The sequence below is a fragment of the Haliotis rubra genome, unplaced genomic scaffold (assembly GCF_003918875.1).
Source record: "Haliotis rubra isolate DU_JTF1 unplaced genomic scaffold, ASM391887v1 Scf1404, whole genome shotgun sequence".
NCBI classification, from domain to species: Eukaryota; Metazoa; Mollusca; class Gastropoda; order Lepetellida; family Haliotidae; genus Haliotis; species Haliotis rubra.
The window spans coordinates 129,176-142,787 of NW_025765342.1; the positions used below are offsets into that span (position 1 = coordinate 129,176).

Here is a 13,612-nt window from a genome sequence, read left to right on the forward strand (position 1 = left end):
ACAGCCAGAGTTACCTGCTCTTGGCTGTAGGGGGCCCTCTACGGGGCCCTGTAGGGGTGGTCTCACCACACATAACGAGTTTTTTGTTTGGTAAAATATTTTATTGAAATATTGTTACAACTGTCGTAGGCTTTTAAAATGGACATTTTAATGCTTATATGTACCCCAAGGAGGACTTTTCTTCAAAGAATTCATAACCTCTCCAGGTTTGTAAAAAAATTTATGGCTACGAACGTTTCGAGAATAAGGGCCAAGGTTCTTTTAAGGCAAAGTGAGTGAGTGAGTTTAGTTTTACCCCGCACTCAGCAATATTCCAGCGGTCTGTAAATAATTGAGTCTGGACCAGACAATCCAGTGATCAACAGTATGAGCATTAATCTGCGCAATTTGGAACCAATGACATGTGTCAACCAAGTCAGCGAGCTTGACCACCCCATCCCGTTAGTCGCCTCTTACAACAAGCATGGGTTACTGAAGATCAATATTCTAACCCGGACCTTCATGGGTCTTCAAGGCAATGGCGCTAACAAACTGTAGTTTGCTGTGTTGAGTTATGTCCCCTAGTATCATCATCTGCTGGTTGAGTTTAAATCCTGGAATCTTCTGATAATGTCTAAGAGAGTCGAGAAATGTATATTTGATTGTGTTGTGCTATTTCAGGCTCGTCAGAATGAGGAGAAGGCGCGGAACCTAGAGAATGATCTGCTGTCTTACCAAGGAGACCACAGTCACACTGACCAGGAGGTAACGCTTTACTGTCAGTTGTTGGGGCTGGGTAACTTGTTTACATATTTAGTTGGTATTTGGAAGATGAAAAATGGAAACAGGTTTTAAGCCTCACCTGATGACTAAAAACAAGTATCCTGTTCAATGCCAAAAAACCTTTGTTATGCTATGTGTATATCTCTGTGTTGTATATATCTTCTATATATCCAATTCCTGCTGTGTTGTGACTGAATATATATCCAAGCCCTGCTGTTTTGTCCAGTTCCAAGAGAGGGAGGAGCGTATCTCCCGTCTGGAGTATGACCTCGAGGACACCAGGAACAACCTGGACAGCAAGGCTCGGCACATCGCCGACCTCCAGAACGAGATCTCTGACCTCCAGTCAGAGCTCACCATCACCAAGGACCAGAAGGCCAGTGCCAGTAACGAGGTAGGTCTAATGTTCATATGTCTCCGTATAGCATTTTATGTCACAGGAGTCACGTATTGTTCTTCACAGTACAACGTTACATTTTTTTCTCCATGTGAGAACACCCTTTACAGTCTCCAGGTTATGGTCATGGTGACCCCTTTTACAGGTATCAGTACATCGTTGTTGGAACCCTTTTTACAATCATCAGCACCTTATATGGTTTGTGTAGTTCAGGTCCAAGAATCATGTGCACCCCTCTCAAGGGGATTCATTATTTTGGGGAAAAATTCAGGTATTATGTGCAGGTAATCAGGAAATCTAACAGTTAATAACAGACTTGGTCAGCAAAATATTACAATTGTAGATATCGCTACAATGATTTACCCTTCAAATTATTTAAAGTGATTTCCTATACATGCATCCACAGTATGGCTCCTTGCTCTTGATGTCAGTCACTGAAGTTTGTGTTCCAGACATATTTTCAGGCCTCCGTCACATAGCTGCAATATTGCTAAGTGAGGCATTAATAGAGCAAACGCACAACCTCTTGATACTTATCAATATGGGGAGCCTGGTACAAAAGGTCCACTCAATTCCTGGTCATACAAGGCAACCTCTTGACTCCCTTGGGTTGTCAGTCATACAAGGCTGACTCCCTTGGGTTGTCAGCCTCCTTGACTCTGTTGACTGGGTATCGTCTTACTCCAATGTTGTGTGTTGCTCCTGATATCAACCCCTGGTTGTTCTGCCCAGGCTTGATTCGTGTACGTCATTGTGACATAGATTGCATATTGCTAGCTACAGTGTAAAACAACAATCAACATCATCAACCTCTGAGAGTTTCAATTAGGTAGCGGAGTGTAGGATACATGAACATCACAGAGGAATAGTTAACAAGGAGGGGGTGTTGTACTTTCAAGGTTTGACTGTACAGAGAGGTGGAGATTTCCCTGACAGCCAGTACCAATGATAGGTCTGACCAGTTTGTAGGTTGTGTGTGTGGACATCCAAGGAGACTATGTTGATAACAAGCAGCAACTAGCTCCGTCAAGGCAGTCTGTCATAGTTCAGTAGAGAACCAAGCAACCACAAGGTTGAGTAAGCATTCTCTGTGGGGACACTCATGTATTAAGGAACCAAAGGGTTCTTCATTTCAGAGCTGGAAACGACATGAGCATTGACTTCTAGATCTGAGAATGAAAGGTGTGATGATTGATCTGTGAAGTGTTTTCTGTAAGAAAGGCTACCATGTGTTGATTCAGCCTTGTGTTCTTTCATCAAGTGAATGCTTGTATTGTTAAGCTACCATAACAGCCTGTGTTTCACTTCCTGTAGAAATAAGCTGACATGTTTCTCATTGATTCATTAAAGCCTTCCTCCTTGGATTGTCATAATGTGGCTCTCAACAATCCTCAGTGCAACAGAATAGCTTTCTTCCTTGCATGGGGTGGGGGCACGTTTGACTGGTCATATCCAGTGTCTGGAACACTGTCATCAGGTTTCCATACAACTGCCTTGTCATTGAAAACATTCCTTTGACATTCTCTCTAATATCTGGCACTGCCGTGACTGAGAAGTGTGAACTGTTTTTCATGAATAGGAGAGTGTGGTTACTGCCTGTGGCAGTGTCAATAGAGGAACATTAACACTGCCATGGTCTGTATGGCTGACCTACATCCACCCCATTGACAGACACAGGGGGAGAGGCAGGTGTTTGTTGACTGTCATCAAGCAGGCCTGAGTGAGATAACAGTCATTGGCGGAACCTTATTAAACTGGGATATATTGTATTGATTTATGGCGGTTATCACATTCATATCTGGCACTTATCTCACTGCTCTGACATGTCTGGTCTTGCAGACAACCTGACACCCCTATCAGTTAAATGGCCTTTCCCTGGTATTCAGTAGTTATAATGAGAATATGTCTGAAGGCTTGGTCCATTGTTGGTTGTTGGGCAATTGTGAAACCAAAATATTTTTTTTGCCGAGGTGAACATGTGTGAAAGATGGAACTGGAAATATATAAAGCTGAAGCTTTGATAACGGTTGGTATAGTCTCCTTTGTGTTGTAGTGCACTTCAGCAGAAGATGATTTTCATTGTAAAACTTCATTTAAGTTGAAAACCTGATCTCCAAGGAGTAGTTATGATGTAAACAATGGAGTCAGTTGTTAACAAAGGTGGTCTTTGGTGTCAGTGTGGAAGATGTCCGTGTATCCTGTGAATGAGAGTTGTTGTACACAGTAGTGTTTGTTGTGTGGTGTTGTCGATGTAGGATCACTTCACAGTGGTGACCAGTTACATGTAGCAGAATGTGTGAAGTGACCATGGATGCTGATATTACCAACATGACTATTGGGATGTGATACTGTAATTTCTCACATATATCTGTGATGTCATTCTGTCATTATTGACTTAGATATGTGATGTCATTATGTAATTATGTCATTCTGTCATTATTAACTTATATATGTGATGTCATTATTAACTTACAAATGTGATGTCATTATTGACTTATATGTGATGTCATTCTGTCATTGTTGACTTGCATATGATGTCATTCTGTCATTATTGACTTACATATGTAATGTCATTCTGTAATGATTGACTGTGTATATTGAATGTAGACTCCCACCCACAAACATGTGAATTAATATGTTGTCCCAGAATATTAATGATGGTATATGTATGCTTCGTGTTATGTTTGCTGGCTACTACAGAAGACAAGTGGCATGTTCAGTGTTATGTTTGCTGGCTACTACAGAAGACAAGTGGCATGTTCAGTGTTATGTTTGCTGGCTACTACAGAAGACAAGTGGCATGTTTAGTGTTATGTTTGCTGGCTACTACAGAAGACAAGTGGCATGTTTAGTGTTATGTTTGCTGGCTACTACAGAAGACAAGTGGCATGTTTAGTGTTATGTTTGCTGGCTACTACAGAGAGACAAGTGGCATGTTCAGTGTTATGTTTGCTGGCTACTACAGAAGACAAGTGGCATGTTTAGTGTTATGTTTGCTGGCTACTACAGAAGACAAGTGGCATGTTCAGTGTTATGTTTGCTGGCTACTACAGAAGACAAGTGGCATGTTTAGTGTTATGTTTGCTGGCTACTACAGAAGACAAGTGGCATGTTTAGTGTTATGTTTGCTGGCTACTACAGAAGACAAGTGGCATGTTTAGTGTTATGTTTGCTGGCTACTACAGAAGACAAGTGGCATGTTTAGTGTTATGTTTGCTGGCTACTACAGAAGACAAGTGGCATGTTCAGTGTTATGTTTGCTGGCTACTACAGAAGACAAGTGGCATGTTTAGTGTTATGTTTCTCTGAGGAATGTCTTGGATGTATGCTCTGTGTCCGAAGGATTCTATATATGTTCCATGTTTCAGATCACTCGTCTGGAGCAGAACATCCAGCAGCTGCAGCTGAGTTTGTCGTCTGCTCACCAGCGCCACAAGACGGACACGGAGAGGCTGGAGGACACCATCACATCACTGCAGCACCAGCTGTCAGACGCCCAGACCCGCGTCGAGTCACTGGACCATGAAGTCAACAGGAAGGAGGAACAGATCAAGCGGAACGAGGGCGAGATCCTCGCATGTCGGGATGACATCAAGAACAAAGTGGACGAGGTAGGACATGCTGTTGTCATGGTGTCAGGTGGTCACAATGGCTTCTTAGAGTGGACAGTGGATGTACACTTAACATGGCTGAATTTGTTTATCATTTCATGAAATACTTTTTTGTTGTTTCATCAGTATGGACAAATGGCACTGTGATTGCATTAATGACATCATCCACACTTACTTGTCAAAAGTTGACACTAACTTCAGTGAAAATGTATTGACAGATATCTGGGCATCACTGATGCTAGTACCTGTGAAGTTCTGGGTTAGAATTGATCTTCAGCAACCCTTTCTTGTCGTAAGAGGCGACTAACGGGATCGGGTGGTCAGACTCGCTGACTTGGTTGACACATGTCATCGGTTCCCAATTGCGCAGATCGATGCTCATGCTGTTGATCACTGGATTATCTGGTCCAGACTCGATTATTTACAGACCGCCGCCATATAGCTGGAATATTACTGAGTGCTGCGTAAAACAAAACTCACTCACTCACTCACCAAAGCTAGCGCTCTACAATCATTCATTGATGTAGGAATACATAAGGTTAAAGTAGTGCTATCTGGGATGTAAACAGCTTCTTTGCATTATGAATCTGAATCTTAAACTATAATCATGAGGTATCACTTACTAGAAGTCCATTTGTTTTGTAATTGTAATTTTATAGATATACTGACTGACTGTTGGTATTGTAGATTGAGAAGCTGGAGCTGGCCCTCCATGACCTGAAGATCAGCCTGAACCAGATGAAGACAGCCCGGAGACAGGCAGAGAGCACGGTCAGTTCCACGTCTAGTGTCCAATACTACCCTACATCACCCACCGGGCAAACACTCACTCCATGTTCTTGTTACTACAGCCAGTGTCAGAAACACTTCTGCCCTAAGCTTCTGTAGCTGTAATACTGACTACAGCATCAAGTAGTGTATAAATACTGCCCGCTCATTGTAAATGTGATGACTCCACACCCTGCCCTATACTGATGCTATGATTGCAGTAGTTCTTGCCCCTGTTCCTCTTGTGTTGATGTAGCTACAATGAAGCAGTGCTGTAACGAGAACTGTGTTTGTCTTCAGATCGAGGAGCTACAGGGTGATGTGGACCGGCTGAAGACGGACATGACGGAGGCCCGGTCCCAGTACAGAGACTGTGCTCAGGAGGTGAGGTCATCACTATCTCTAGCACATCTAAGTGACCTTATTCAGGAGCAGTCTCTTTGATTTACTAGTGGTAATATACATCCATATACTACTAATATACGTCCATTTCATCAAATTCTTGTCTGAACTTATTCAGTCTAGTTAATCTGCCCACTATCAAGTTTGACATGAAATAATTTTGTCACAGTATAGCAGTGTTTTCAGGCCCTTCAGCCAGATCTGCTGCGGAATTGTCCTCAACAATTTGTCAATTGTGTTGAGCTCAGCTCCCACATGAAGCTGTGATACTGCCCATCTTGGTGTAAAACTCAACTCTCTCAATTGTCCATTTCCAATCTTCATCATCATTGTACGGCTTTCTCCAATTATGAGCTAACTGAAATACTATTTAAAGGTGTGTAAAAACATTCACATTTTGTTGTGCTTTCTTTCGACAATTAAAGGATTGACATGCAACTCAAAGAGATTATGCTCTCCTTCTTTCACATTCTGGTGAAATGATGTGATCTGCTGCTCACAATAAAGCCATCACTAACTCATTCCCTCACTCATCCTCAGCTCGCACACCACGAGGAGAAGCTGATGCTGATGGAGCAGAGCCTCCAGACGACCCAGGACCAGCTGAGTCAGCGTGTCACAGAGGTCGTCCGACATGAGCAGGTCAACAGGAAACTGCAGGCCGAGCTGAAGACGCTGCGAGAACGCTGCGCCAGCTACGAGGAGGAGATCGCAGAACAGAAATCTGTGATTGACAAGCTGCGGAAGGACCTGATGGTGTCGAAGGAGGAGCACCACACGGCGGTGCAGGAGGGGTTGGCGTACAAGCAGCAGGCACACAAGGTGGAGGTGGAACTGGAGGGGTCGCGGGAGCAGGAGAAGATGCTGTCAGACCAGGTGAGCTTCTCGTTACTGGAGACCTCTAACTGTTCACTCTCACCCGTGAAGATCGGGGTTAGAATTGATCTTCAGTATTCCATGCCTGTTGTAAGAGGCACCTAACGGGATTGGGTGTTCAGGCTTGTTGACTTGGTTGACATATGTCATTGTATACCAATTGCATAGATTGATTCTCATGCTGTTTATCACTGGATTGCCAGGCCCAGACTCGATCATAAAACGTAACTCACTCACTCATTACTGTTCACTCTTCACCATCTGAACTCACTAGTCCAGGTTAGTTGGAACTGCATGAACTCATGCACTACTCTAATAACTTTACACAATACTAAGTGTTATTTGACAGTGTTGTGCACAAGGTTGATAACACAGATGTCTTTAACTTTCTGATGCTATTTATATTTTCTGTACAAAGTCTATCAAATGATTATTTCATTTTGAAAACAATTTGCTCAGTGAATTAATCTTATGTAGTAGATCAGAACTTAAATTGTCGTGATTCCAAATATACCACGAACCTTGCCTGGATGTTGAGTTGACTCTTCCACCAGGTGGAGCAGCAGGACATGATCCTGGGTCAACTTCAGACAGAACTCCGGGGAGAGAGAGATCGCCACCAGGACACCAACAGGCAGCTGGGTCAGAGCAAGAAGATGGCTGCTGACCTGCAGGAGGATATCGACCAGTACCAGAAGCAGGCTCGGGACATGGCACAGAGGGTGAGTGGAAGTGGGCTCGGGACATGGCACAGAGGGTGAGTGGAAGGGGGCTCGGGACATGGCACAGAGGGTGAGTGGAAGTGGGCTCGGGACATGGCACAGAGGATGAGTGGAAGGGGGCTCGTGACATGGCACATAGGGTGAGTGGAAGGGGGCTCGCGACATGGCACAGAGGGTGAGTGGAAGAGGGCTCGTGACATGGCACAGAGGGTGAGTGGAAGTGGGCTCGGGGACATGGCACAGAGGGTGAGTGGAAGGGGCTCGGGGACATGGCACAGAGGGTGAGTGGAAGTGGGCTGGGGACATGGCACAGAGGATGAGTGGAAGGGTGCTTCGTGACATGGCACAGAGGGTGAGTGGAAGGGGGCTCGCGACATGGCACATAGGGTGAGTGGAAGGGGGCTCGGGACATGGCACAGAGGGTGAGTGGAAGGGGGCTCGGGACATGGCACATAGGGTGAGTGGAAGGGGGCTCGCTACATGGCACAGAGAGTGAGTGGAAGGGGGCACCGACATGGCACAGAGGGTGAGTGCAAGGGGGCTCGGGACATGGCACAGAGGGTTAGTGGAAGGGGGCTCGGGACATGGCACAGAGGGTGAGTGGAAGGGGGCTCGCGACATGGCACAGAGGGTGAGTGGAAGTGGGCTCGGGACATGGCACAGAGGGTGAGTGGAAGGGGGCTCGGGACATGGCACAGAGGGTGAGTGGAAGTGGGCTCGGGACATGGCACAGAGGATGAGTGGAAGGGTGCTCGTGACATGGCACAGAGGGTGAGTGGAAGGGGGCTCATGACATGGCACATAGGGTGAGTGGAAGGGGGCTGTGACATGGCACAGAGGGTGAGTGGAAGGGGCTCGGGACATGGCACATAGGGTGAGTGGAAGGGGCTAAGCTACATGGCACAGAGAGTGAGTGGAAGGGGGCACCGACATGGCACAGAGGGTGTGAGTGCTGGGGGCTGTGACATGGCACAGAGGGTTAGTGGAAGGGGCTCCGGGACATGGCACAGAGGGTGAGTGGAAGGGGCTCATGACATGGCACAGAGGGTGAGTGGAAGGGGGCTGTGACATGGCACATAGGGTGAGTGGAAGTGGGCTCAGGACATGGCACAGAGGGGAGTGGAAGGGGGCTCGCTACATGGCACAGAGGGGTGAGTGGAAGGGGCAGCGACATGGCACAGAGGGTGAGTGCAAGGGGCTGTGACATGGCACATAGGGTGAGTGGAAGGGGCTCGGGACATGGCACAGAGGGGGAGTGGAAGGGGGCTCACGACATGGCAGAGGGGAGTGGAAGGGGGGCTCGGGGACATGGCACAGAGGGGAGTGGAAGGGGGCTCGCTACATGGCACAGAGGGTGGCGGAAGGGGCAGAAGACATGGCACAGAGGGTGAGTGCAAGGGGCTCAGCTGACATGGCACAGAGGGTTAGTGGAAGGGGCTCGGGACATGGCACAGAGGGTGAGTGGAAGGGGCTCGGGGACATGGCACATAGAGGTGAGTGGAAGGGGGCTCGGGACATGGCACAGAGGGTGAGTGGAAGGGGCTGGGACATGGCACAGAGAGTGAGTGGAAGGGGCAGTGACATGGCCAGAGGGTGAGTGGAAGGGGGCAGTGACATGGCACAGAGAGTGAGTGGAAGGGGGCAGTGACATGGCACAGAGGGTGAGTGGAAGGGGGCAGTGACATGGCACAGAGGGTGAGTGGAAGGGGGCAGTGACATGGCCAGAGGGTGAGTGGAAGGGGGCAGTGACATGGCACAGAGGGTGAGTGGAAGGGGGCAGTGACATGGCCAGAGGGTGAGTGGAAGGGGGCAGTGACATGGCACAGAGGGTGAGTGGAAGGGGGCAGTGTCATGGCTCAGAGGATCTGTAGGGAGCCTGTTTTAAAACACAGAGCATGTGTAGAAGTGAGTCCACATCACGTGTCTTACTCATGATTCGTGAACGATAACATTACTGAGTTAGGTGTGAACATATCACTTCATACATTTCCATACTAAGTATGTGACACCTTTGGCAACTACAGCTCCAGGAGAAGGATGAGATGAACCTGCGACTGCGGGCTGAGATCGACGACCTCCAACAGAAGCTGCGTGGGCTGAAGGAGGAGCTGGCAGAAAGAGACGGCCAGCTGCGTGTGGCCAAGATGAACCTCCAGACTGCCCAGAAGCAGAGTGTCCACCACTCCCATGAGGTAGGTAGTCTGACCAGGGACTATAAAGAGTCCTCATGGTAGCTGATGGGAATAGTTCTTTTAGACCACTAGATTAGTAACACTTGAATGATGGTATTAATTGTTAAAGCTTGAGGAAGATGACTGTTTATATTTATTATTGTTTGCAGGTGACTAAGTATGAGGAGACTCTGTCCCAGCTCCAGTCTGACCTGGAGAAGATCCAGGAACAGTACAGAAGAGCTCATGCAGAGGTGAGGCACAAGTAACCTAGCAACATCACAGGATAATGGCAAACATAGAACCTCAAACAGGTTCCTCACAACATGAATGATGATGGTGTTTCAGTGTGTGTGCTGCCAGATTTTAGTTTTGGTCTCATCATCCACCTTCCCTGACTAGCTGCACGCTTTAGGAGGAAAAATAGATCTACCTGAAACATTTGATGTTAGGCTGATGGTAACGTGTGTGTAATGGACAATGGTTATGTGTCTCAAGGTTAGACTGATGGCAATGTGGTTCTTACAGCTGATGGACAATGGTAATGTGTCTCGAGGTTAGACTGATGGCAATGTGGTTCTTACAGCTGATGGACAATGGTAATGTGTCTCGAGGTTAGACTGATGGCAATGTGGTTCTTACAGCTGATGGACAATGGTAATGTGTCTCGAGGTTAGACTGATGGCGATGTGGTTCTTACAGCTGATGGACAATGGTAATGTGTCTCGAGGTTAGACTGATGGCGATGTGGTTCTTACAGCTGATGGACAATGGTAATGTGTCTCGAGGTTAGACTGATGGCGATGTGGTTTTTACAGCTGATGGACAATGGTAATGTGTCTCGAGGTTAGACTGATGGCGATGTGGTTCTTACAGCTGATGGACAATGGTAATGTGTCACCGAGGTTAGACTGATGGCGATGTGGTTCTTACAGCTGATGGACAATGGTAATGTGTCTCGAGGTTAGACTGATGGCGATGTGGTTCTTACAGCTGATGGACAATGGTAATGTGTCTCGAGGTTAGACTGATGGCGATGTGGTTCTTACAGCTGATGGACAATGGTAATGTGTCTCAAGAGGTTAGACTGATGGCGATGTGGTTCTTACAGCTGATGGACAATGGTAATGTGTCACCGAGGTTAGACTGATGGCGATGTGGTTCTTACAGCTGATGGACAATGGTAATGTGTCTCGAGGTTAGACTGATGGCGATGTGGTTCTTACAGCTGATGGACAATGGTAGTGTGACAAGGTTAGACTGATGGCGATGTGGTTCTTACAGCTGATGGACAATGGTAATGTGTCTCAAGGTTAGACTGATGGCGATGTGGTTCTTACAGCTGATGGACAATGGTAATGTGTCTCGAGGTTAGACTGATGGCGATGTGGTTCTTACAGCTGATGGACAATGGTAATGTGTCTCGAGGTTAGACTGATGGCGATGTGGTTCTTACAGCTGATGGACAATGGTAATGTGTCTCGAGGTTAGACTGATGGCGATGTGGTTCTTACAGCTGATGGACAATGGTAATGTGTCTCAAGGTTAGACTGATGGCGATGTGGTTCTTACAGCTGATGGACAATGGTAATGTGTCTCAAGGTTAGACTGATGGCAATGTGGTTCTTACAGCTGATGGACAATGGTAATGTGTCAAGGTTAGACTGACCGAGGTTAGACTGATGGCGATGTGGTTCTTACAACTGATGGACAATGGTAATGTGTCTCGAGGTTAGACTGATGGCGATGTGGTTCTTACAGCTGATGGACAATGGTAATGTGTCGAGGTTAGACTGATGGCGATGTGGTTCTTACAGCTGATGGACAGTGGTAATGTGTCTCAAGGTTAGACTGATGGCGATGTGGTTCTTACAGCTGATGGACAATGGTAATGTGTCTCGAGGTTAGACTGATGGCGATGTGGTTCTTACAGCTGATGGACAATGGTAATGTGTCTCGAGGTTAGACTGATGGCAATGTGGTTCTTACAGCTGATGGACAATGGTAATGTGTCTCAAGGTTAGACTGATGGCGATGTGGTTCTTACAGCTGATGGACAATGGTAATGTGTCTCAAGGTTAGACTGATGGCGATGTGGTTCTTACAGCTGATGGACAATGGTAATGTGTCAAGGTTAGACTGATGGCAATGTGGTTCTTACAGCTGATGGACAATGGTAATGTGTCTCAAGGTTAGACTGATGGCGATGTGGTTCTTACAGCTGATGGACAATGGTAATGTGTCTCAAGGTTAGACTGATGGCGATGTGGTTCTTACAGCTGATGGACAATGGTAATGTGTCTCAAGGTTAGACTGATGGCTAGACTGACGATGTGGTTCTTACAGCTGATGGACAATGGTAATGTGTCTCGAGGTTAGACTGATGGCGATGTGGTTCTTACAGCTGATGGACAATGGTAATGTGTCTCGAGGTTAGACTGATGGCGATGTGGTTCTTACAGCTGATGGACAATGAGCAGAGGGTGCATGACCTGAAGGTACAGCTGACCACTGTCCAGGGCAACCACAAGGAGTCCATGGACCAGCTGGGGGAGAAGTCCCGCCTTGTGGCTGCACTCAAGACAGAGGTGGCCAAACTCCAGCAGCAGAACCAGTCAATGACAGAGGAGGTAAACTTGTTGACCACACTGTGTTTATGGTGCACTGATAGGCTGAGTGTTTTCCACAAGAAGTAGAATTGATTGAGATATAACTGTCAGTGCTTGATGGCACACATAGAGACTACTACACTCGGTCTCATTACATACGAATTGTACGAAACGAGTGACCTTCCTATGTTATCTGACCTCGCGAGTGTGGTATTTTATTTATTACCCACGTCTTACATACATTAAATTGACAAAATAGCGTATTTTTGTTATTTGTATGGCTTCAAACCGAAACCGGTTTCATAAAGAGGTTGCGGAAGAATTTTGTACTGTAGAACAATATTTGCATGACGTCACCTGTAATGACGTCACTACCTTGGTAACCGACGTCACGATGCATGTCAGTTGTCATAGCCTCGTACAGCCTCCTACAGTAAACTACTCCGTTGCACCTCGTTTCTTGGTTTGCAGTTGCTTCATTCGGCTAACATCACTGGTGGAAACATTGCGTTTGTTTTCGACGGATATAATGTCTAAGTTTGACTCACAATTAAACAGCGACACGGCAACATTCGCAATGTTTACATTCCCACAATGCATTTAAGTTGTAGAATGAATGAATTCACATGTTTGTTATGAATGAAAAAATAGTTACGTCAGAATGTGACCTAATTGACGGGTCATCCGTTATCCAATCAAATCGTTAGAATCTCAGGTCAAGTCGTTACGACACAGGTCAACGCGATACGACACTCGTGTGACGTACGAGATTAGTATGCAACTACCCATACGTTGACCTCATGGCTAGTAAATGTATATACTACCTTGCTCATAGGTGTGCCTGGTTACAGGTGTCACAGTGGTGTAGGGAGTCCTGTCTGATGCACTGTATAAAGATGTGATATAATTGAAATGTTTGTGAACTTGCTCACTGAGACTGTTCCACCCCAGATCGCCTTCTATGAAGACCGGATGCGGAAGCTGCAGCAGGAGCTGAGGAAGATGCAGGAGCTCAACAAGGCCACTGAGGATGAGGTAAGTCTAACACATCCTGTATCTGAGGCAGGTCTGGCACCACCAATATCTATGGCAACACTGTCGCACATTGTAGAGCTGATGTTATGAACTCTATGTAGATAGCTTGTATACAGCTAGGAGAGAGTTTCTTAAAGCTTCTAAGTACTCATGACTTTACAGGTGGCGGAAATGTGTATTGGTTGGTCACAGTTGCTGTTGAGGGTGACAGGTAGAATGTTTGATGATCTCCTTTCAGGTTTCGTTTCAGTGTTGCTGT

The 13,612-nt window shown here is 46.4% G+C and overlaps 1 protein-coding gene across 10 annotated transcripts in view; it reads left to right on the top strand.

Annotated features, from left to right (window-relative positions):
- Positions 1 to 13,612, top strand: part of LOC124268929 (COP1-interactive protein 1-like) — a 124,409-nt gene that overhangs the window by 94,851 nt on the left and 15,946 nt on the right. For all 10 annotated transcript variants that reach the window (XM_046703948.1, XM_046703950.1, XM_046703953.1 and 7 more), the window contains 11 exons: positions 661 to 744; positions 989 to 1,156; positions 4,528 to 4,770; positions 5,458 to 5,541; positions 5,839 to 5,922; positions 6,481 to 6,816; positions 7,371 to 7,538; positions 9,563 to 9,730; positions 9,880 to 9,963; positions 12,172 to 12,339; positions 13,270 to 13,353. In XM_046703948.1, the coding sequence (XP_046559904.1) occupies positions 661 to 744; positions 989 to 1,156; positions 4,528 to 4,770; positions 5,458 to 5,541; positions 5,839 to 5,922; positions 6,481 to 6,816; positions 7,371 to 7,538; positions 9,563 to 9,730; positions 9,880 to 9,963; positions 12,172 to 12,339; positions 13,270 to 13,353 (1,671 nt within the window). The remainder of the gene's footprint in view (positions 1 to 660; positions 745 to 988; positions 1,157 to 4,527; positions 4,771 to 5,457; positions 5,542 to 5,838; positions 5,923 to 6,480; positions 6,817 to 7,370; positions 7,539 to 9,562; positions 9,731 to 9,879; positions 9,964 to 12,171; positions 12,340 to 13,269; positions 13,354 to 13,612) is intronic.